The sequence below is a fragment of the Bubalus bubalis genome, chromosome 6, assembly GCF_019923935.1.
Source record: "Bubalus bubalis isolate 160015118507 breed Murrah chromosome 6, NDDB_SH_1, whole genome shotgun sequence".
Classification (NCBI taxonomy): Eukaryota; Metazoa; Chordata; class Mammalia; order Artiodactyla; family Bovidae; genus Bubalus; species Bubalus bubalis.
This window is the reverse complement of record NC_059162.1, coordinates 51,654,625-51,678,554: the sequence shown is the minus strand read 5'-3', so window position 1 is coordinate 51,678,554 and position 23,930 is coordinate 51,654,625. Positions and strand designations below refer to the sequence as shown.

Sequence of the window (23,930 nt, the reverse complement as noted above, 5' to 3'; positions counted from 1 at the left end):
GTAGCAAGCATGCTTCTGATACAAATTCTCTGCTGGCCTATAAAATTGTTTATCTAACTTAAGTATAACTGTTTCCCCAAATCTTGTCAACCTGCTGCGGTTATTACTTTCAGGTGTAGGCTGTTATATCCTCCACAGAGGAAAAGCAGAAGCTTCTACTCAGTTGCGGAGAAGGTGATGGCAACCGACTCCAGTACTCTTGACTGGAAAATCCCATGGATGGAGGAGCCTGGAAGGCTGCAGTCCATGGGGTCGCACAGAGTCGGACACGACTGAGCGACTTCCCTTTCACTTTTCACTTTCATGCATTGGAGAAGGAAATGGCAACCCACTCCAGTGTTCTTGCCTGGAGAATCCCGGGGCCAGGGGAGCCTGGTGGGCTGCCGTCTATGGGGTCGCACAGAGTCGGACACGACTGAAGCGACTTAGCAGCAGCAGCAGCAGCTCCTCAGTTGAGGAAACTTAAGGTGCTTGGGAGACAGGAATTTAGAAAAATGTTAGAGAAGGGATGATTTATAATAGATCTTAATGCTTATCCTCCACCAATAACAAGCCAGGAGGAGGGGGTGGGGATGGGGTTGATTTAGTAATTCCCTTGCATTTAAGGAGGACAGCATGAAAAACAACTACCTCAGTCATAGGAGTCAAAGTAATGATGGCTTGGAGCCAGTAGGGCATTCTTTTCTAATTTACAAGCAACAACATTTATCATTTCATCTTGAAAAATATTTGCCCTTAATATTTGGTAGAAACATGCACAAAGGCTGTCTCTGATCCTCCCTCCCATTATTACCACCAGAATCAACTGGTTGTTATTTTTAGCACAGACCATATAAAATAGCATATGTATAAAAATCAAGTTATCTTTAAAAACATCAGAAAGAGTTGGAAGGGCTTAGGTTGGAGGAGGAAGCAATCTTGGTTTAAAAAAAATAGAGATAGTTAAGGTAACTTTTATTTAAGGTTACAGAGATAGAAAGTAAGTTGGTGGTTGTTTAGGGCTGATTAACAGCTTTACTGAAATAAAATCCACATGCCATAAAATTCACCCATTTAAAGTACAACTCCATGGCTTTTAGTATGCTCACAATTTATTGACATTTATCAATGGTATTTAGTAATATTCATATACAACAGTGGAACCATCTGCTGCTGCTGCTGCTGCTGCTAAGTTGCTTCAGTCATGTCCGACTCTGTGTGACCCCACAGATGGCAGCCCACCAGGCTCGCCCATCCCTGGGATTCTCCAGGCAAGAACACTGGAGTGGGTTGCCATTTCCTTCTCCAATGCATAAAACTACAATTCAATTTCGAGCATTTTGTCCCCCTCAAAGAAACTCTGTACTCATACTCAGTCAGTACCCGATTTCTCTCTTTTGCCCTTCAGCCCTAAACCACCACCAATTTACTTTCTATCTCTGTAAATTTGTCTACCATGGACATTTCATATGTATGGAATCAGACAGTATATGTTTTTTGTGTCTTTCACTTAGCATAATGTTTTTAAGGTTCATCCACATTTTGGCATGTATCAGTATTTCATTCATTTTTATTGCTAAATAACTTTCCATCATATGGAAATATATATCACATTTTATTTCTCCATTTATCCATTGACAGGCATTCAGGTTGTTAACACTTTTGACAGGCATTCAGGCATGCAGGTTGTTCCCATTTTTTGGCTATTATGAATAATGTTGCTATGACATTCGTGGACAAGTTTTCATGTGAACGTATGTTTTCTTTTCTCTAGTATATACTCTTAGGAATGGAACTGCTGGGTCATATAGTCTAAATGATCTTTAAAAGCTATTGGCAAAAAAATAAATTAATTTAAAAAAATAAAAAAATAAAAATAAAAATAAATAAATAAAATAAAAGCTACTGGCATGGCTGCAGTAATGAATTTCCAGAGTCACACATGAAGAAAGTAAGAGATACTTATTTTTCCTCCTCCATCTTATCGTCCATAAACAAACTCTCCTTCGTTGTCTCTTTGTCAGGGCCTTACTGCTCTGGATTATCCTCGACACTCACTCTGTAGACATAAAATACTCCAGGTCTACCCTATGAGAGCAGTTCAGAGGCCAGAGAGAATTTCCAAAGATCACATATCCCAACATTTTGTCTTCTAACAAAATAGAATACAACCATCTAATTCCTTAAAGTCCCCCAAAGACGGGAAGAATGCAATTTCCCTCAGCTGCCTACTCTCAGTAATACCTTCAAATCACTAATCCCAAATCATACATACAGTCAACATTTTTTAACCAAGTTTGAGAGACTATCCCCACAGGCCCTCTTTCTTTACTTCCTCACTGAGCATATGATGTCCCTTGATGCCAGCTCATTTTACGTATCTTCAGGACAACCATGTCTATTTTTATCTAATACAGTAAATACAAGTGTGGGAGAGCTCTGCTGTCATTCCTTGAGGTATTTTTCTTTTGCTTCAATCGTCTTATGTGAATCTATTTTCAGAATCAACAACAGTACCGCACAATTTAACATGCAGAATTTCTGCTGTTGCTGCTTTTGTAATAGCTCGGACTTGTTTTTTCTGTCTTGGTTCTTCTGAGACAGCATATATAACATGAGTAATTATTGCTGCTAAAGAACTGCTGGAGTCAGCAGTACCTCATATGAGCTGCACTTCTCCTCCCCTTCTTCCCCTCCCACCACAAATTCTCCCCCATAAGTTAAAAATTAAAGACGCATTGCTGGGATAAGGAAATCTGACCTGAAATATGTGCCGCAGCAACAATGGCAAGCAACCAAGAGTATTAACAATAATTTCCAATGTAGCTGGGAAGGTTAGATGATTTGTCTTTGAAATGAGCCAACTCCACACACTTTCACATGATTAAAATCAGTTTGCTTTCCCTTCTGACACCTCGCCTCCCCTAGTCCTACTCCCCCCGCCCACCCGGAATGAAGAGTGGTTGAGGCACATAAACAAATGGTTCTGGAAATTAACTTTCTTGATCAGTAACAAGCTCAAAGATAAATTCTGCTCTGCATGAGTTTTTGTACACTTCACTGGGATCGGGGTGTATTGTGGTTTCTCTCTTCCCAGAGAAATAATACCCTAATGATAACATTTCTGACACAGAAGCTTAAAAACAGAAAGAATGACAACTGCGTGTTATCTTCAAAGAAGTAGCATGACCATTATCCACAATGTGGGTCATTTCGGAGCCACAAGACAGAGGAGGCTATTTCGCTCTTACGATAATGACCTTGGGCAAGTGAGTTATCACTGCACCTGTCTATAACCTATACATTGAGAGCAGTAATAGGACTTCTTGGAATAAGTGTTTGAGTGGTTCAAACAGTGCTGAGGTCAGAGGAAATACTGAGTCACTACGAGCTTGGGTCATCATCACCACCACCAAGACCATCTTCATCTTCGAGAAGATGCCTGGCTAACATAAGGAGCTACCCACCCCAGGGATTTCATGTGAATATTAATACAATGGAATTAATATAATTCCATTTCCCCTGACACATCCTGCAGGAGCAGTAGGCTCACAAGACAAAAACAAAGAAGATAGACAGCACAGAAGGAAATGAGAGACATTCTACAACAACAGAAAAGTGGCAACATTGTTTTTTCACAACCATGTTTTAAAAGTAAAATTCTCAAAAAACACTCTTTCCAATATGGGGGCGGGAGTTGGGCAGGAAAGATGAAAAGTGGAGAAAGCTCTCTAGAGAGAAGAAGTTGCCCAGTGCAGAGAGCAACCCTTCTGGATTAATTGAAATCTTTCTCTCTCTCTCCTGTACTTTGTGTCCTCCTCCCCACTTATGTTCATACACGAGCATCCTCATTAAACCCAGAATGGAAGAAGAGGACTCCGCATCCAGAGAAGTGTCTTTACAAATTCCAAGGGGCAGTGGGTAGAAAGCTGGCACAGCACCTACCTCTCTCTGCGGCTGGCCAGGCCCCTGGTCGGCGGGACGGAGGTTCAGGACATGCACCTCCTGGGGCAGCCCCACCGTGCCCCTACTGGCGCATCCCGACAAGGCGGTGAAGCTCTCCATCAAGGCCTGGACCGGATGGGAGGCGTTGACGGGCGACAGTTCACACTGGGCACGGGGCTCTGGACCTGCAGAGGGAATCACAAACACGAACCCTTCAGAGGCAGCAGTCAACTGTGGTATGATTAAATTAACTGTTCTGGACGTATAAGCCACGGCCAACCTACCAGAGGTGCCTTTCCAGGTAAGTTGTTTCTAGAAGTGAAAAGTGAAACTGTTAGTCGCTAGTCGTGTCCAACTCTTTTGCAACACCATGAACTGTAGCCCTCCAGGCTCCTCTGTCCATGGGCTCTCCAGACAAGAATACTGGAGTGGGTTGCTATTTCCTTCTCCAGGGGATCTTCCTGACCCAGGGATAGAAACTGGGTCTCCTGCATTGTAGGCAGATTCTTTACCATCTGAGTCACCTGGGAAGCCCAAGTTGTTTCTAGAACTAAACGGCTAAAAAAGCTAGTCTACTCTTCTAAAACCCCAACCTTAAACTCCTTTTGGATGATTTTGATGTGTATTTGATTAAATTCCCTTTTAGACACACAAGTCACAAATGTTTTCTTCTGGATGGAGGAAACCTCCCATCTGACATCTGTGTTCAATTCTTCCTTCCCCTCTTAGAAGAAAGCCAGAGATAAATGAATTGTTTCATTTATCTCTGGCTTTCTTCTAAGAGGGGAAGGAAGAATTGAACACAGATTTAATAGGTGTTTAATAGGTATTAAACACCTAAAATTGCACCCAAAAAAGTATAAGAGGTAGATTCTACCTTTTAAGTGCTTCCTCTTCTTAGAGAAAGCGAAACAAACTTAAGAACGTACAAAACCAAGAAGGAATGAGCAGAGGCAGTTGAAGCCAGAGTTATACAGCAAAGTTTGGGAGAGGTCAGAAAGACTCTCCCAAGAGAAGTGGGATACGAGCAGAGCCTCTGAAAGAAAAAGTAAAGGTCTGATCATCCGTGGCTCCTGCTTCCTCATTCTCCCTTCCTCTAATCAATCAGAACTTAAATCTGAAATCCATCTATTCCTTCCTACCTCTACTTCCTATAGCCGTCACTGTCTCTGTCCCTAGACAATTGTGGATATTCCTAGAAGGAGCCTCTGGTCTCAAGCTCTCCAACCTACCTTCCACACAAGCATGGTTCACCTAACCCAGCGTGGTCCTCATTGCATTGCACTGTGTTTGCAATCAATTGTGTTCGATTCTCTGCAACCGCATGGACTGTAGCCCACCAGGCTCCTCTGTCCATGGAATTTTCCAGGCAAGAATACTGGAATGGGTTGCCATTTCCTTCTCCAAGAGATCTTCCTGACCCAGTGGCTGAACTTGCATCTCTTATGTCTCCTGCATTGGCAGGCAGTCCTCAACCAAATGGTCATTCCAAATGCAAAGACCTGCCTCTCTCATCCCTGTAGGCATGTCCCATCCCTTAGAGAACTGCTGGCCTATGAATAAAGCCTGTGCTCTTTAAACTGGCATGCAAGGCCTTTCTGGATCTAGCCCCTTCCTATTTCTCCAGCCTTACCCCTCCCCCATCCAAGAACCCCAAATGGCTTAAAGGTCTCCAAACATGATGTTTCTCAACTCCAAGTCTTCATTCAAGCTTGTTTCCTTTTCCCAAACTCGTCTTCCATGCTATCTCCACCCCTATAAGAAACATCCCAAACTGAGGAAGATCCTCAGTCACTTCCTCGGTCCTCCCATAATTTTTCTGCCTTTCTTCTGCTGTTTCTTTTCTATGCTGTAACCACCAGTGTATAAGTCTGTCTTTGCCAGTCCAGTGGGACCTCCCTGATAGCTGTGGATTATCATCCTTATATCCTCAGCACCCATCGCAGTGCCTCACATGTGTAAGATGCAAAAAAATATTTCTTAGATGAATCATTAAGCTTAAAGAAAAAAAGCTGTCCGCTCCCTGATCAGTGATTAGGGGACTTTATGGAGCTAACATGGGAAAGAGACTGCTACACTGATGGACATGCATTAACTGAATCGCTAGGGAGGGACATCCAGAAATAAGGAGGAGTCAGTGACACTTAAACCTCACATACCTCCGTAAGATTGGTGCTGTCCTCAATGAGCTGAGGAGCCTGGGACTTGAACATATAGCATTCTAAATCACCACCTTCCAAATGGAACCAGATAAAAGACCTGCATGCACTTGATGAGTTCTTCCTGACTTCCATACAGTAAAAATACTCTCCAGGATTACAGCCCCAGTCTAAAATGCAAAACCAGGCAATCCTTCATCCCTCCTGCTATACTATAAGCAGACACCTGCCTGGTGTGCCAAGTCTATTTCAGAACTCACAGAAATTATCTAGGCTGATAACAGTTATCTGGTCTGAAGTGAAGTATGTACCTTCTCAAATAATCACTGCCACCCTCTGTATTGCTCTCCTGAGCCCAGCCGGTTTCTGAGAAAGAGAGGTGGTGAAGGAAGACGTCATAGCAGCACAGTCAGGAGGTATTAGACGTGCAACTCCCTGAAGTCCCTGAGCAAGGCAAAGGGTATGAGCGGGTGCCCCCACCCCTCCTCCAGCCCTTACCAGCCACAGTGCGATGTCAGGTGCCTTTCACACCCCAGAGCTCCAGAAAGTCTCCTACTCCTACTGAACTCTGGGGACTTGCAGCAGCTATTGCTACCCATACTTGCTACCCTTCCAAACTGATTTCACAGCCTCCTGCCATGAATGTGCCATTATCACAAATGAAGTACAAATGAAAATACTTCTCAGTTCCATTTTTGTATGTATGTGCAAAGCTCTGACTGAGCTGCAATTCCACCCAGAACACATCTGCAAAAGGCTTGCAGTCTGCTTGATTCGCCCTTCTCCTTACCACCCTCCTCCTTACACACCACCATCACCCATTAAGATCTTCCTTCAGTCACCACACTGCTCATCTCCACAAAAAAAACTCACTGGCAACAAAAGAAAGGATAAGGTCTCGCCCAGAGAGGAAGGGAATCAGAAGAGGAATGCCCCCCGCACCAGGCTTCCCTGGTGGCTCAAATGGTAAAGAATCTGCCTGAAATGGGGGAGACCCAGGTTTGAACCCGGGTTGGGAAGATCCCCTGGAGAAGGGAATAGTTACCCACTCCAGTATTCTTGCCTGGAGAATCCCATAGACAGAGGAGCCTAGCGGGCTACAGTTCATGGGGTCAGCAAAGAGTCAGACACGACTGAATGACTAACTTTCTGCACTGAAGACGAGTATGCCTCACCTTAAGAGTGTCTGTTCCCTGTCCTAACAGAGTCCAAAACAAGGCACACCCCCACTATATAGGCTGCAGCTCCAGTCATGAGTTATCCAAGTCAGTCCAAGATCAAAGCAGAGAGAAAGCAATGCACAGGGCACACTCTGATCAACTGATGGGATAGCTGCACTTTACAGAGACCCACTGGGGTCAACGTTTAAATACACTCAGTATACAGTATCCCTGACCATCAGACATACTAAAGTTGTGTTGGTTACTGACACGCTTTAATGAATTTTTTTCCTCCAAGTTTAAAAAGGAAAAATAGCTACAACATACGATTAATATATTTTTCACTGGAAAAAACTCTAATGCTGGGAAAGATTGAGTGCAAGAGAAGGGGATGACAGAGGATGAGATGGTTGGATGGTATCACCAACTCAATGGACATGAGTTTGAGCAAACTCCAGGAGACTGAAGGACAGGGAAGCCTGGTGTGCTGTGGTCCATGGGATCGCAAAGAGTTGGCATGGCTTAGCAACTGAACAACAACAATTAATATGGATATATTAATCCATATATATGGATATATTAACCCAAAATATGGATATATTAATCCTTCCTTCCTTAAGGAAGGAAGAGAGGGATGGAGGGAGACAGATTGTGAAAGAGAGATAAAAGAAAAGAAAAATCAGAAACTATCTATCCCATCCTCCAAGGGTATGTAAGAAATGGTGTCTTCAACAGCTCAACACACAATGTCAGTCTGGTCTAGTTAGTAAGTAAGTAATAAGTAAATAAATAAGTAGCTCCCAGTAATTGTTCACTATAGGCTGGACAGTGCTAGGTACTGTATATCATTCCAATACCACCCTAAGCAAGTGGTATTATCACCATTTTAAAGAATAGGAATGTAAGTTCAATGAATTTAAGTAACTCTTCTAAGCCTGCCCCAGTCACTCAAGGCCTCAAATTCACACCTGCCTCCCAAGTTAGTATCTCTGTAAAGTGAAAGTTTTCATTAAAACACATTAGGCCCACATGGGCTCATTGGTGAATTCTACCAAACATTTAAGAAATTACACCAATTCTCTATAATCTCTTTCAGAAGACAGCAGCAGAGGGAATACTTTCTAACTCATTACCTTAATACCAAAGCCAGACAAAGACCTTGCAAGAAAAGAAGACTACAGACCTGTATGTCTCGTGAACACAGGTGCAAAAATTATACTAGCAAATCAAATCCAGCAATGGATACAAGGGATTATATACCACAATCAAGTGGGAAGTATCCCAGGTATGCAACATTTGAAAATCAATTAATATATCCATCTCACCAACTAGCTAAAAAACCAAAATAAGGATAAAAATCACATAATTATATCAATAAAAGCAGAAAAAGCATTTTACAAAATCTAACAGTCACACATGATAAGGACTCTCAGCAAAGTAGGAATAGATGGGAACTTCCTTAACTGGATAAAAAACCTGTACCAAAAGATCTCACAGTTACCACTGTACTTAATGGTGAGAAACTAAAAGCTTTCTCACTAAAATCAACAAGAATATCCCCTCTCATCACTCATTTTCAACATTATACTGGAAGTGCTAGCTAATGCTAATGTATGGCCATGTGATGAAATTCTGGCTAGATATAGCCTGAGGTGATATATACAATTTCTCAGAAGTTTCTTAAGGAAGGAAGGAGTTGTGCTCTTCTGACCTCTCCTCCTTCCTGCTAGCTGGAATACAGACTGTGATGGACAGAGCTAAAACAGCCATCTTGGGCCATAAGATGGTAGCAACGTGGTGAGTCTAACAAAGCATTAAGACAGATGTTGCCTGGGTCACTGATGAACGTGGCGCTGTTGCTTCAGCTCTGGACTGCTTTTTTTTATATGAAATACATGTAGCTTTTCTCTTATTCAAACCAACATTATTTTGAGTTTTCTGCCATTTATAGCTCAACCTACCTTAATTTATATACTGGCTTTATTTTACTTCATCAAAAATACCAACCTTCTTCCCACCAGAGCCTGCATGTACAAAGTTTCTTTCAGCAACACTTTCCCCACCATTCTTATCACTTACCCCTGCCTTGGTGTGATGAACCCCTATTCATTCTTCAGATCTCTCAAGGAAGCTTCTCTTAGCTCTTTTACATTAGATATACATTTTTTGGTACTCTCATGGTACTATTTCTCTTCACTGCATTTCATGTGGTTCAGTTCAGTCACTCAGTCATGTTTGACTCTTTGCGACCTGCAGCATGCCAGGCTTCCCTGTCCATCACCAAATCCCACAGCTTGCTCAAATTCATGTCCATCGAGCCAGTGATGCCATCTGACCATCACATCTTCTGTTTTCCCCTTCTCCTCCCACCCTCAATCTTTCCCAGCATCAGGGTCTTTTCCAATGAGACAGTTCTTCGCATCAGGTGGCCAAAGTATTGGAGTTTCAGCTTCAGCATCAGTCCTTCCAGTGAATATTCAGGACTGATTTCCTTTAGGATGGACTGGTTGGATCTCCTTGCTGTCCAAGGGACTCTCAAGAGTCTTTTCCTACATCACAGTTCAAAAGCATCAATTCTTCAGCGCTCAGCTTTCTTTATAGTCCAACTTTCATATCCATACATGACTACTGGAAAAACCAAAGCTTTGACTAGATGGACCTTTGTCAGCAAAGTAATCTCTCTGCTTTTTAATATGCTGTCTAGGTTAGTCATAGTGTTTCTTCCAAGAAGCAAGCAACATTTCTTTGTGCAATTATCTGTTTAACACCTGCATACATTCTAGGACTACAAATACCACTAAAATGTGGAATCCAATCATTCTGTTTCCACTGTATCCCTTATATGAGCATAATGTCTATCACATAGTATGCATTCAAATATTAATGAGGAAGGGGACAGGAGAGGAAAAGGGAAAGAACAATGAGGTGATCCATGCACAAAGGATCATATCAAATAGGAGACTCTATCTTAGCGTCTTTCTTTGACTCTTTACCTAGTAGCCACAGCTCGTCTTTTTTAATTTTTGTTTTGTATTGGGGTATAGCTGATTAACAATGTTGTGATAGTTTCAAGAAAACAGTGAAGGGACTCAGTCACACATATACATGTATCCATTCTCCCCCAACTCCCCTCTCATCCAGGCTGCCACATAACATTGAGCAGAGTTCCACCTGCTGCCCAGGAGGTCCTTGTTGGTTATCCATTTTAAATACAGCAGCGCGGATGGACATGTCCATCCCAAACCCCCTAATCATCCCTTCCCCCGCAAAGCTTCAATCTTATGCTAAAGGGGAAAAAAAATTGAGCAGAACATTTTTGGTTGCTAAGAATCAAGTCCCCATCAGGGCTTCCCCACCCTCAAATGTCACAGAAGACAGGAAACGCAAACCTGTTTTCGTCCTCTCTTCCCCAACATGCTCTGGCAAGACACTTCTCTCCAAGGAGACATAACAATCTCCGCTTCCCATCAGCAAGGCACACCCCCAGCCTCATCCTGCCACTTCCTGAATCAGCCTCCAGGCCTTCCTGCCCCTCTCCTGCAGCCACAGCCTGCCTCCAGCAACTGGTTTTCCATCCTTCCCCATCAGGCTGCCCACATGATGGCAGACTCATCTCCAGTTAGAAGAGTTTCCACCTGGGAAGCGCTAATTCCCTCCCCAGACTCCACCACGTGAGCCTGGAGTAGGAAGGTGGCCATGATTCTCACATGACCACCACGGGGCCCAAGCACAGCACCTCACAGTCACAAAGGCTCAGAAACCAGGAAAACATGCTCTGAAACCCTGTCTGACTCACATGCTCACTTTTGCGGTGACCCGTGAGCTCTGCTACTGTCAGCTCTCAGTGACTGCCTCAGAGGGCTGGCAGTTTCTCTTGCGGCCACTGCTAGAAACCCACAGCCCTTCCCTCCCTGAGCCATCTCTTCCCCAAAGCCCAAGTGAGCAAGTGAGCACATGCCCTAGTGGTGCTGCTGAGCGGCTCACCAAAAGCTACCTTACTGCAGTGAGAACCAACAGGGCACAGATCACAGCAGAAAGAAGTGCTGTTCATAAACAACAATCCTGTTAAGCTTGCACTGTACTTTATAGTTAAAAGACATTTTATGGAAATTCTATAACATGGGTAGAACAGATATCATTCCCACTGTAAGTATATTGCTGTAAGCCACAGAGCTGGGTGCAGATTTCGGTGAAGTGCTTCCTGAGAGTAACACACCCCCAGAGATGCTTCTGCCTGTTGCCTCCCAATCTGGGTATTTCTGTTTCTTCCGGACATCTAGTACATGGCCCATCCACAAGTCTTTGGGGATAATTTCCAAAAGAATCTAATTAAGCCAGACTCTGTTTTTACTGCTCAGTACCCTCCTGGGCAACCAGGACAGACACACAGCCCCTATTCACCCACGAAATGCTACCTGAACTGAGTAAAAACATTTACGGACCTGAAGGCAACACAGATTCAAGTAAACCCCGTGGTAAGAAACTCCCCAGGTGGCCCAGACCAAGCGGCCTCCATCAGCAGGCAGGGCCCTCTGTGCAGCAGCTGGGCCACCTGGAGCAGTGCTGTGAAGCATATGGTGAGACCCCTCAGCCTCCAGCTCCTGCGATAAGCCAGGGTTTAATTCTTCATATGTAGAGTTATTATGCACCTTCTCGGAGCTGCATGCTGTATACATATAGTTTCTAATCCTCATAGCACAACTGCAAAGATTCTGCTAAAACCCCCACTTAAAACCCCCAGTAGAAACTGGGACTCAGAAAGGTTAAGCGACTTGCCAAAGGTCACACACCACCAGTAAGCAGCAGGGTAGGATTCAAACCCAGTACTCTCAGACTCCAGATCCAAGTTCTTCCCATGACAAGCCACTGCCTGCATCCTCCAGTCCTGCACCTCTGGACGTGATGAACAGGACAGCGTCATGGCCAAACATAAACATAATTCATGTCTGATAAAATAAAATGCAATAAAAGAATTGCTTGGATCACACTTGCAACCTTTCGGTTGACTTAAAAGGCCATATATTTAATGAGAAAGCACAAGCTCATTTCTCATTTTTCCAAATGTCTTCCTCTTTCTCACTAATGCCTGCTTATCTGCACACATGGGAAATGTTCCTAGGTCTGGCTATAACATGAATGTCTAAATTCCCAGTTCCACTTAAAGAAAAAAATGCAAACGGACTCACCCTTTCATTATATCCTTAGCTACAACACAGCATTCCAATCTCGGTTACAGAACCCCCACATCCCCACTGGCTGCAAGCCAGCCCTCAGATTTGACAAAATGCAGACAAAGCATTTGGGAACAGACCCATTTGCTGCACACATTTTAAATTTAATCTGTCCCCAAAGAAATTAATATCACACCTCATGCAACACAGAGTAAAATATTGGGGGTTGGGAAGGGGGAGAGTGATTGTTTGGAGGAAGGGACAGTAAGTAATTTTCACATTTAATAAATGTGATCCTTAAGCATTCTAAATACCAATACATACCAAGTTGACACAAACATCTGGTACCTATTCCACATAATTTCTAACACACTGATTCCCCATATCACCCAGAGTACTAATGAGGAGCGTGTGTTCAGCTGTAATAAAAGTGGTAAAGATGCAGAGGGAATCAGCGGGTAACATTATAGCCTGGGACCAAGACACTGCAGTGGGGAGATTTTATTCCAACAACACCATTGGCTAATAAGGGTTTCTGTTATGGTCCCACAGGGAATTCCACAATGCTGTCAGCTGCGAAGAGGGACAAACTCCCACAGATTGTGGGACTGGGCACTGCAGGATCTATTCTGCCCCTGAGTTAAAAATCCCTTCTACCCCCACAGGATACAAGAATCTGTAAGAAAGGGCACCCAAGGTGATTTTGGTCAAAGGCACAGTCTGGCTCGAATGGAACTTTATGAGAGGGTACGTGACAAGCATCAGGATATGATGCAAAAACAAAGCTCCAAGAAAAAACACCTGGAAGGCTCCAAGCTCATGCAGTGTACACAACATATGTTCGTGTTTATACCTTCTCAAATTACAACTCATTGGAGCTACAGCCCCTTGGGGATGGAGCTGTGGAATGCACCACCATTAAAATTCAAAGAGGGACCTTTCTACCACAGCCCCCACCTGGGTTTTTTCAACAGTAAAACTTGGCTTACAACTAAAGCTTATCCATGATAGGAAAAAGATAGGCAGAAGAGCATATAATTTTCTAAATCCTGTACTATGGATTTCTCAGGAAAAAACAGCCAGTTTTTTTTTTTTTTAAGAGAACAACTCCTCAGGCATATCTTATCATAGTTTCATTCATTCTCCAAGTGAATATCTAAATCCAAACCTTTCTCTTGACAAACTAGCACTCTTCCAAGAAGTCAACCCTCCAACTTCTTGGGCCAAAAGCCAGTGCATAGTTATTTGCACATTGTTGTGTTGAAATCATGGTGCATCTGTGTTGAAGAACTTCCTGTGTTCAAGTTGTGTTTTTAAATATTCAAAAGGAAACTATGGGCAGAGCTTCTTTAAGAATCTAAATTCTCAAAGTGTTGGCAAGTGCCAAGCCATCCATCTAAGCAAAACACCACTATACAACCTAGAAGTATCAGGGGATTTACCCAGCTCTGGGGGGTTGTTTCATTTTGTGTGTGTGTGTGTGTGTGTTTAATAACCTGAAAAGAAAAGGTAGCAGAAGAAGCATGTCCCAGAAGTCACCAATGAGCACTGCAAAGAGTCCTTGCATTAGAGACCAGGAGATCTGAGAGCTGCATTCTAAATCCAGGTCTGCCACTTACAGTTGTTTGACTTTGTCTTTTAGTTTCCCATAATCTCCCTTTCTTTTACATTATGACAGGCTCAATTCATAGATCAAATGAGACCCTATACATGCAGACACTTTACAAATTTCAATTACTGTTAGAAACATAAAGTCCTCTAGGGAGAGGAGAAATAATATGAATGAAAACATTTTCTTCAACTGAAAAAAAAAAGTTTTCTTTATGAACTTTTAGAATGATATTAATAAAATATCCAAGATAAGATGTTCTTATACTACTCCCTAGCCATTACTCCCCAAAAATTATTTCTAAGAACTGCACTAAGCAGATTTAAAATAAAACTATATTCAGTATTAGAGTAAAAATTCCAGTTCTCTGAGCACAATCTGGAAGTACAACTCCAAAAGGTGAGAACAGGTCATGTTTCTGCCTCCAGGAATTCCCACAGTCCAGAATGAGAATAATCAGGCACCATCTTGGCCAACTTTCTTACTGTTTACTTTCCATCGATAAGATGGTACACTTGTTCCTGTTTTTCTGACAAGATCTAAAGGAACCTGGGAATGAAGGGAACATTGGCTACAGAATTCATTTATGAGGAGATTAGAATTTATGGAATGTTATTGCCTAAATGGTTCAGCCCAGGGACCAAGACAAATTGAAGATTTGGAGGATAGAAGAAAACGGAATCTGTTTCCTCCTACTGTGTTTTTGAGATACACAAAATAATTTAAGTATACTTCTTTATTTAAAGGAAAATAATTGATCTGGAATCAAGATATTAAATTCAATTTAGGCATGCAACCAATAAAAATTATAATTTAATTCCTACTAATGCAATATTTTACAGTAGAGTGAAATTTGCAGGGCCGGAAAGCCACTCCTCATTAACCCTGAGGGATAACATCACCAAATATGTCTCTCAGATTTCGACTTCCACTTAAGATAATTGCTAAACTAATTTTTTTTAAATCTCTAGCAAATTGGTGTCTGATGAGAAAGGAAAAATGGGAGAAATAGAGGTAAAGACATGCACACAAACACAGAATTATAACCTGCTGCAACAGAATTATAACATGCTTCTCAGGGACGGCTGAGCCCTCCGTTAGGGCTGGGGTGCAGGGTCTGGGTTGGTGGCAAGACAAGAAGCTGTAAGTGGGGGGATGGTCAGAAAGGATGGAAGGCGGAAACCACAACTGCTGGGGAGGTGAATCACAGGCTGTAACCACCGGTCCTGATTATAAATAGGAGGCAAGAGATTAAAAAAGGAAAATCTATCAACTATTGGTTTGGCCATGAAAAATATTACTAATTACAGCCACATGTACAAACTGGGCCATGAACTAAAATACGTTGACTTTAAAGATTTTATATATAGACGGGGCACTCAACAATTGGTAGTTAAAGGAATGCAGGAAATGCTTAACAGGAATGCCAAAATTACCAAGCATCAATGATACATCAAATCCAATTACAATACTAAATCATAGTCCTTCCTCTTCAAACAAGGTAGGTCGCTGCTCAGGTGCTTCTGTTAAGAAACAGCTGATAGTTTGCAAAGAAATCTATAAAAATTAATGTGCTCTTTCTCCTTCCACAGTGAAGCTAAAAGGCTCAGGAGTAGAGATGGAGCTGGAATTTCCAGGATTCAGTCAAACAAAGCCATTGACAGGACTTCTCAGTGTAGACGGAGAAACAACAGACCTTCAAAAGACAGATGGATATTTGTGCTAAGCAGCCCTGGACTGGAACCACATTTTCATACCTTACTAAATTCAGAGACTCCATAAGCCTCTTATTACATTTTTTTTTCCTTATGGCTAGTAATAGCTTTTAGTTATAAACCTATTGTTTCATTTATCCTAGCTTGTGTCTGGGTGTCTTCTACTTAGCTGGAAACACCATGAAGGCAGGGACCATGTTTCTTTTGCTTACCTTATATCTACCCAAGTGCTTGGCACAGTGCTTAGCATGAGGCAAATGTTCACAAGCACTTTTTGGCTAATGAATTCTTCAGTCAAACACAGTTCTTAGGATTAACTCATTTTTATTATCATTTAACTATAATTATTATTACCAACTCTCCAACTATAGTATATGTCCTAAAAAGGTACTTTTTAACCTGTCTCAACCTCCTTTTGCATTAGGAATCAGAAATAAAGGAACTGTGGGACTATGTATGTCAATTACCTCACTGTCACCCACAGTTGTTGGTAAAAAGACCTTCGCCTCCAGTCCTTTCTGAATTTCAGACATTTCAGACATTCTGAATTTCCATGCTTCTGGTCTTAAATATGCAAAATTAAGGTACCAAGATAGGTCTGATCCAGAATCCCCCAGTTTTAATAAGTTCTATTCCTAGAAAATTCCTGATCCAACCAAAATGCCATGCAAAATATTCCTTTATTATTCATATACTCATCCACTTCTAGAAAGGAAACTGAGGGGCTTGTAATAAAAAAAAAAAAAGGAAATATAACAACAACAACAACAAAAAAAATGGGCCCAGAAAACTTAAACTGCCAATCAATTAAAAGTGGCTATTTAAAAAAAAAAAAAAAAAAAAAAAACCTTATTGAAGAACTTCAGAAACAACTTTATTTGCACACCAAACCTAATTCTGAGCTTCTCACCAGTCAAGGTTAAAAAAAAAGAAAATGTGACGTTTATAAGATCTCAAAAAAGGAAACAAATCAGTTCTTTGGATAAGAAAATATTCTTCCTAAGTCTGAATTTAAGAGGCTTATAAAGCAAAGATCAGTGATTGCAAGAGTTACTTTACAAACAACATAGGCACATAATTTTTCTTATATAGAAACTAGTGAAAGTCTCTCAGTCATGTCCGACTCTGCAACCCCATGGACTATACAGTCCATTGAATTCTCCAGGCCAGAATACTGGAGGGGGTAGCTTTTCCCTTCTCCACAGGGGATCTTCCCAACCCAGGGATCGAACCCAAGTCTCCCGCATAGCAGGTGGATTCTTTAACAGCTGAGCCACAAAGGAAACCCTTTCTTATATAGCTTCATTACAAATAGAGGAAATACGCTCTATAGTGAATTTCATTCAGGGATCTGGGAATTCTTAATGCACACAAAAACTCCTTTTCTGGAATTGGAAATTTGCTTGGTTCTTTTACTTTTAAATCAATAATTCATATTAATGTAGGTATGAAGGCAAAAAACAAGTGGCATTGGTTTGCTAAAGGTATTTAGGGAATTTTGTAATCTCAGTTTTTAAGACCACATCTTTCTGCATTAGTTGCTCAGTCGTGTTCGACTCTTTGCAACCCCATGGACTGTAGCCTTCCTCTCTCTATGGGATATTCCAGGCAAGAATACTGGAGTGGGTTTCCATTTCCTTCTCCAGGGGATCTTCCTGATCCAGGGATCGAACCCAGATCTCCCACACTGGAGGGCAGATTCTTCACCATCTGAGCCACCAGGGAAGCCCCTACCATGCCATGCAATAAATCAGAAGTTTTGGGTTTTCCTGTTGTAAGCAACTTCTGAAAAGATAAAATCTAAACAGAGTTATCAATTTAACAAAAAGACTAAAAGAGAGGGATTTGATTCAACCATAGTGCATTTAATCTAAAGATAAATATAAAATAATGTTCTGTTGCTTAATAAACTCTCCACATCCTCCCCCAATTTTAAAACTAGGATAAATGAGATACCTGTTCAGAAAAACAGCTACTGAGCATGCTCATGACAAAACTTCACACACAGTAAAGTACTGTAAAACACACAGCTGTATCTGACAAAGCAACCTTTCAAAACAGATGTGTCATATGATGTTTCAAAGCTCAGCTTTTTTTTTTAAGTTTGTCACATTCAATCAAAGCAATTTTTGTTTTCCTGAAATCTGTGTGTTATTTCGGAGAAAACTTTTCTTTGGTGTTTTTCCACTCTGGATCAACTTGCTCCCCTCTTCCTCTCAAGTGAACCTAAGGGAAACTACTCTACCAGAAGGAATTCACCTTTTCTCACGTGGAGACAAATTCTAATACTTTCAAATGGTCAATCTGAAAATAAAATCCTTTGCATGCCAATTCCTAAGACAAAAACAGCTTTGTTTCAAAATCTGCACAGAAAAGTGTACCAAAACTACACTAATCCATTATTTACAGTAGTAATTAATTCCTTCTCTCAGTATTTTATATCATTCCCCCTCCCTTCTTCCCACCTATTGCATCTGGCCCAAAGAACAACCGCACCACCACATCATCAATGCCTCATTTATTCAGCACTGACTAGCAATGAGATAGCCCACATAAGCAAAATCTTCCAAATAACTAGGCTTTACTCCTTTCAAGAAAGAAACTTTACTCATTTCTAAGATAAATCTACCTAAAACATACTGCATACATAATTACTTCCTGGCCATCTTATACATCCTGCTGCTGCTGAGTCGTTTCAGTCGTGTCCAACTTTGTGCAACCCCATAGACAGCAGCCCACCAGGCTCCCCTGTCCCTGGGATTCTCCAGGCAAGAACACTGGAGTGGGTTGCCATTTCCTTCTCCAATGCATGAAAGTGAAAAGTGAAAGTGAAGTCTCTCAGTCATATCCGACTCTTCGCGACCCCATGGACTGCAGCCTACCAGGCTCCTCTGTCCATGGGATTTTCCAGGCAAGAGTACTGGAGTGGGTTGCCATTGCCTTCTCCCTTATATTTCCTAAATATCACTAATTCTTTTTTTATTTCTTGAGGACATAGGGTCATCAGTACAAATACTAATGACAATTTATTAAACTTGGTATGGTGTTTTAGTTTTTACCTCTACACCAAATGGTCCCATATTTCTCTGTTTTATAATTCTGCTTATACTTTTTACACTTCTGTTTCTCTCAGCTCTAGCTGAAAGCCTGTGTCTCTGCCTCAAGCCCATGACTACCATCTTTTATACTTGATTCTAAGTCAGCAAGCTCTGGATGAAGGCCATCCCACTTCCAGAGTAACTTCCATGGCTTTTGACAGCTATTTTCCTGATAACTCACGAAACATATTGGCTTTCTTCATGTGCTCCAGACACACAAGCCTGCTGTAAAACTGACATTGTATAATAATATGAATGACAATATTAACAATATTATAGACAATGACCACACAGATCTAATTTGAATGGCAAGCATCATAAAAAGCAAAGCTTACGCACTAAGAGTGAACCATTGGGAATTTAGCTCTCACAAAAACTGTGCTAAAAGCCCTACTATCCCATTGCTCTAGGGCTTCAAATTTTATCTTTTCAAGAAGAAGAGAAAGCAAATATATGGTTAGGTCTCATGTGTATTATATAAAGGTCTCATGATAGCTCCTCTTCTGTTCAGTTTTCATGATGAAGAGATATAAAAGCTGCTGCTGCTGCTGCCAAGTCGCTTTAGTTGTGTCCGACTCTGTGCGACCCCATAGACAGCAGCCCACCAGGCTCCGCCATCCCTGGGATTCTCCAAGCAAGAATACTGGAGTGGGTTGCCATTTCCTTCTCCAATGATATAAAACCACACGTCCCCAATTAATCACAATTTTAGCATCATTTGCACATACGTCACTGTCATTCCTCAATGGAACATGTCATCACCATTCCTTCAGGCACCATTAGGGAGATCAGATACTCCTACCAGTGGTCCCTATTACCAGTCAGTACAAACGATCCATGGTATAAATACAGTGCAGGGCAGGCTATGTGCTGGACAGTGCCATTTCACAAAGAAAACACACAACAAAGCCCCTCAGATAGCCTCTCTACAGTACATAGTATCATCCTGCAGCTTTCTAAAATCAAGTCATGACATGACTCTTCCCTACCTTCCCATGTTAGTTGGATTACAGGTCAGACTGAATTCCTTTCAAGACATGCTTACATAAGCAAAGGCATATACTGAGGGCTACTGAAGTTTCAGATTCAGGGAGGCTCACTTTTTAAAGCTTTTTCTGAAATGAAATAGAGTTTCTTTGCTCCTAGAGATAACTCATAATTTATCCTCAATTGCAACCTTTTTTGCTGTAAAAAAGTATAGGAAGTTCCGTGGAAACAATGAATGGAAGTGACCTTTTCATCAAATAAGAACAGGAAACTTTCAGTAGTTTATGGTAAAACCACATATTTGAGCCAAAGTGAAAAATTAAACTAAGCTCTTTTAGCATAACTTTTTATCCTCTCCCATCCAAAACATACACAAACATACAAAACTGACACCCATGACACCAATCTCATCACCAAAATTAGTATTTATAGACTTCAAAAACATATTTCCCCCAAATTACTTAATGAGCCTCTTCAAACAGGCCGACACCAACTTCTTCTATTATTGGGTGGCCAAAATGAGTCATAATAAAACTTTGGAATATTAAAGACAATAAGTGAGGAAATTCCAGAAAATATAAAAACTATTTCAGGGAGCCAAAACAGAACTATATTTATTTTTCTGTCCTAATGCATAGGAATGAATAAACCAGCAAATAAAACAGAAATTCACAAAAGTAAATCTATATCTGGCTGCAGTTCTATAACATAACATCTTCCAAATTTACACCCTCCTCCATACTAGAGAAATGATTTGCTTAAACAAAATTAACTCCCAGCACCACCCCACAAAGTCTAAGAATCTCTGACATACTGAGACAATTTTTAAAACAGGTATTTTTTCTTTTTTTTCAGTCTTTTTAAAATTAAAGTATAGCTGGTTTACAGTGTTGTGTTAGTTTTAGGTTGTACTGCAAACTGATTCACTCAGATAAATATTCATTCTTTTTCAGATTCTTTTCCTATATAGGTTATTACAAAATACTGAGTTGAGGTCCCTGTGCTATACAATAGGTCCTTGCTGTTTATCTATTTAATATACGGTAGTGTGTACATTGTTACTCTCAAACTCCTAAAAACAGGTATTTTTGAATCCATGACATCTAACATGGCAACTGACACATGATAGAGGCTCCATGTATGTTACAGAAAGAAAAGGCTCACATTTAATTCTCCTTCACTTTAGTCTTAGTCCAACCCTGTCTGGTCTATGGCTTTAATTCAACTAATAACCTATCACTTCCTTGAGCTTCAGGTGTTCTCACCTTTAAAGTAAGGATAATACTTGTCCTAGCTAATCTCCAGAACTGTTAGCAAAATAAATGAAAGGGTTTTTTTTTTTTCTAATTAAATCAGGACGCTCTATACAAAAACAAAGAGATGACTAACAAAGGTAAGAAAAATCAATGGAATTGAATCTCCTTTCTCCTTACCATCTTATCTTTTCCTTTCAAAAAAGAAGCTCACAACATACAATATGGACATAGAAACATAGGAAACAGAAGGTTGGACTTGGATTTAGAGGACTTGGGTTCTACTCTAAGATCTGTGACTAATAGGCTGCTTGACCCGGGCCATCTTACTTAGTTTCCTTCCCTGTAAACTGGGACTAATACTGCCTATCTTGCCAAAATGAACGAACATAATGGGTAGCAAAGAATTCCATAAGCTTATAATTCTGTAAGAATTCTATAAAGTGAGATATCTATATCATAAATAATGACTTAGATTTGCCTATCAAAGAGTTTGGACTTTAATAGCTCTGTTATAAAATCAACTGACAAGCAAAGAAGCTGACTGTAATCAGACCTCTCCTAAACACCTGGCACCAGAAGGCTAAGCAAAGACAGAAGAGTGTAGAAGCCTTCACAGTGGAAACTCATGTATTTATTACATCAAGAAATGGTGGTGGTGGCAGGGGGGTGCCTTTCCTGGTGGTCCAGTGGCTAAGACTGTGCTCCCAATTCAGGGCGCCAAGGTTCGATCCCTGGTCAGGGAAACTAGATCCCACATGCTGCAACTAAGAGTTCATTTGCCACAACTAAAAGATCCTACATGCCATAACTAAGACCTGACACAGCCAAATAAATAAATATTAAAAAAAAAAAAAGAAAAGAAAGAAATGAGGGCTTTAGAAATTGGAACTTAGAGCAAAGAACTGGATTTGAACCCCTCTGAGTCCACTTAAACTTGCGAACTGAGATATCAGGTCAGAATGTCTCCATTCTTAGTTAAGACAGAGGCAGGCAAACCTTAATTCTACATGTGGATGCCCAGTGTTTCAGAATAAACAGCAGCTCATGCAAAGAGCAACAGAAAGAGAGTAAGAGGAGAAAATAGATCAACAAACTACAACAGATTGGTCTCTTGGTAATTAAAAAAAGAAAAGAACCTTTCTCTAAGTTCAACTCAAAGCTGAATTCCTATTGAGGAACTACTGGAAGCTAAAGCCTCCATGCATATAATTTAAATTTGAGGCTGGTCTTCGAGAACACATTTGACAAAGATTATCAAAAGATCAATTTTTCTTCTCTACTCATTTTTCTCAATTATTTTTCATACTTAACCCTTTGAGCTTCACTTATCACTCCTGCTTTCTCAACTGCCAAAAGCAAATAGGTATCAGTTTGGACTTACAGATAGTGTCTAACATATTCTTTTATATCTTTTTAAAAAATATTTTGCTTATGTCATTGAGTGAACAGCAAACATCCATACAGTCAACAACATGGGCTGGTGCACAGCAGTGATGTTGCAATTACTTCTGACAGTGATGAGATAATGCTGGATACTTTCTGAACTCCCAAATGTTCACTTAAATTGAACACACCACCTATTTCAGTTGTGGGGTCTCTTCATCTTTATGGGATTGTATTTTGGAAACCACTAGAGATCATGGTTCCCATCTATGGGCCACAATTGAAACTTTAGACTCAAGCTATAAGTGTTAACATTCAAGTATAACTTTACTTAGTATGCGCACATCACAAGCAAAATGAAGCATTAAGAAATTTAGTTACATACATTCTTTCCTATCTCTTTATATAAGCAGAATAAAAAGACTTACTTTACTTTTTCCCCCTAAATTAATACAGGATTTCAACTAGATTAGGATATGATTATTTTCAATCATTGTTTAGTCGCTAAGTCATGTCCAATTCTTCTACGACCCCATGGACTGTTACCCACCAGGCTCCTTTGTCCATGGGATTTCCCAGGCAAGAATACTGAAGTGGGTTGTCATTTTCTCCTCTGGAGGATCTTCCCGACCCAGGGATCAAACCCAGGTCTTCTGCATTGCAGGCGGCTTCTCTACCACCAAGCACCAGTAATTAGACTCATATAATGGATATTCCTATTAAAGAAAACATATTCATGTTCCCACATATGAAGCCATCTAATCCCTGATTACCTTATCATTTATATCTTTGCAACTACACATCTGACAAAATCAAACTGGCCCTAAATAATGAGAATCACTGACCTCACTAAGTACTCAAAAACCCAGTATATGAAATAACTCTAGTTATGTACTTTCTGTGAGAATAATAAGAGGGGTGGTAGGAGAGGAAATTGGATGAAGACAAAAGGTACAAAATTCTAGTTACAAGATACATAAGAACTACGATGTTATCTATAATATGATTAATATAGTTTACACTGTTGTATATGTGAAGGTTGAGAGTAAATTTCATCACAAGAAAAAATTTTTTTCGTTTTCTTTTATTTTGTGTCTTTATAAAATGATGGATGTTCACTAAACATTGTGGTAATCGCTTCCTGATATATTTAAGTCAAATCATTATGCTGTATACTTTAAACTTACACAGCACTGTATGTCAACTTATATCTCAATAAAATTGGAAGAGGAAAAAAAAGTGCCATCTATTAAAGGGAAAAAATAAAAAGAACAATAACTTTTACCTCTGTCTTAGGTTTTGGACTCTGGCCTAATCAAAAAAAGGTACCATGAGGCCTAACTCCAGCTAATATTAGTAACGCTAACACAAGTCCTAACCATCTGACAATATTTTTACACACAAAGCATCATAAAGAACATACTGTCCAAAAAGCATGGAACTTGTGCTCTTTCCAAGGTCTGTATTT

The 23,930-nt window shown here is 40.6% G+C and overlaps 1 protein-coding gene across 5 annotated transcripts in view; it reads right to left on the bottom strand.

Annotated features, from left to right (window-relative positions):
- Positions 1–23,930, bottom strand: part of TGFBR3 (transforming growth factor beta receptor 3) — a 207,991-nt gene that overhangs the window by 116,521 nt on the left and 67,540 nt on the right. For 2 of the 5 annotated variants that reach the window (XM_006054474.4, XM_006054473.4), the window contains one exon: positions 3,925–4,109. In XM_006054474.4, coding sequence (XP_006054536.2) covers positions 3,925–4,109 — 185 coding nt within the window. Of the gene's footprint in view, positions 1–3,924; positions 4,110–10,632; positions 10,926–23,930 lie in introns of those variants that run through there. The other 3 variants (XM_025288286.3, XM_025288287.3, XM_025288285.3) reach the window with 3 other exon arrangements.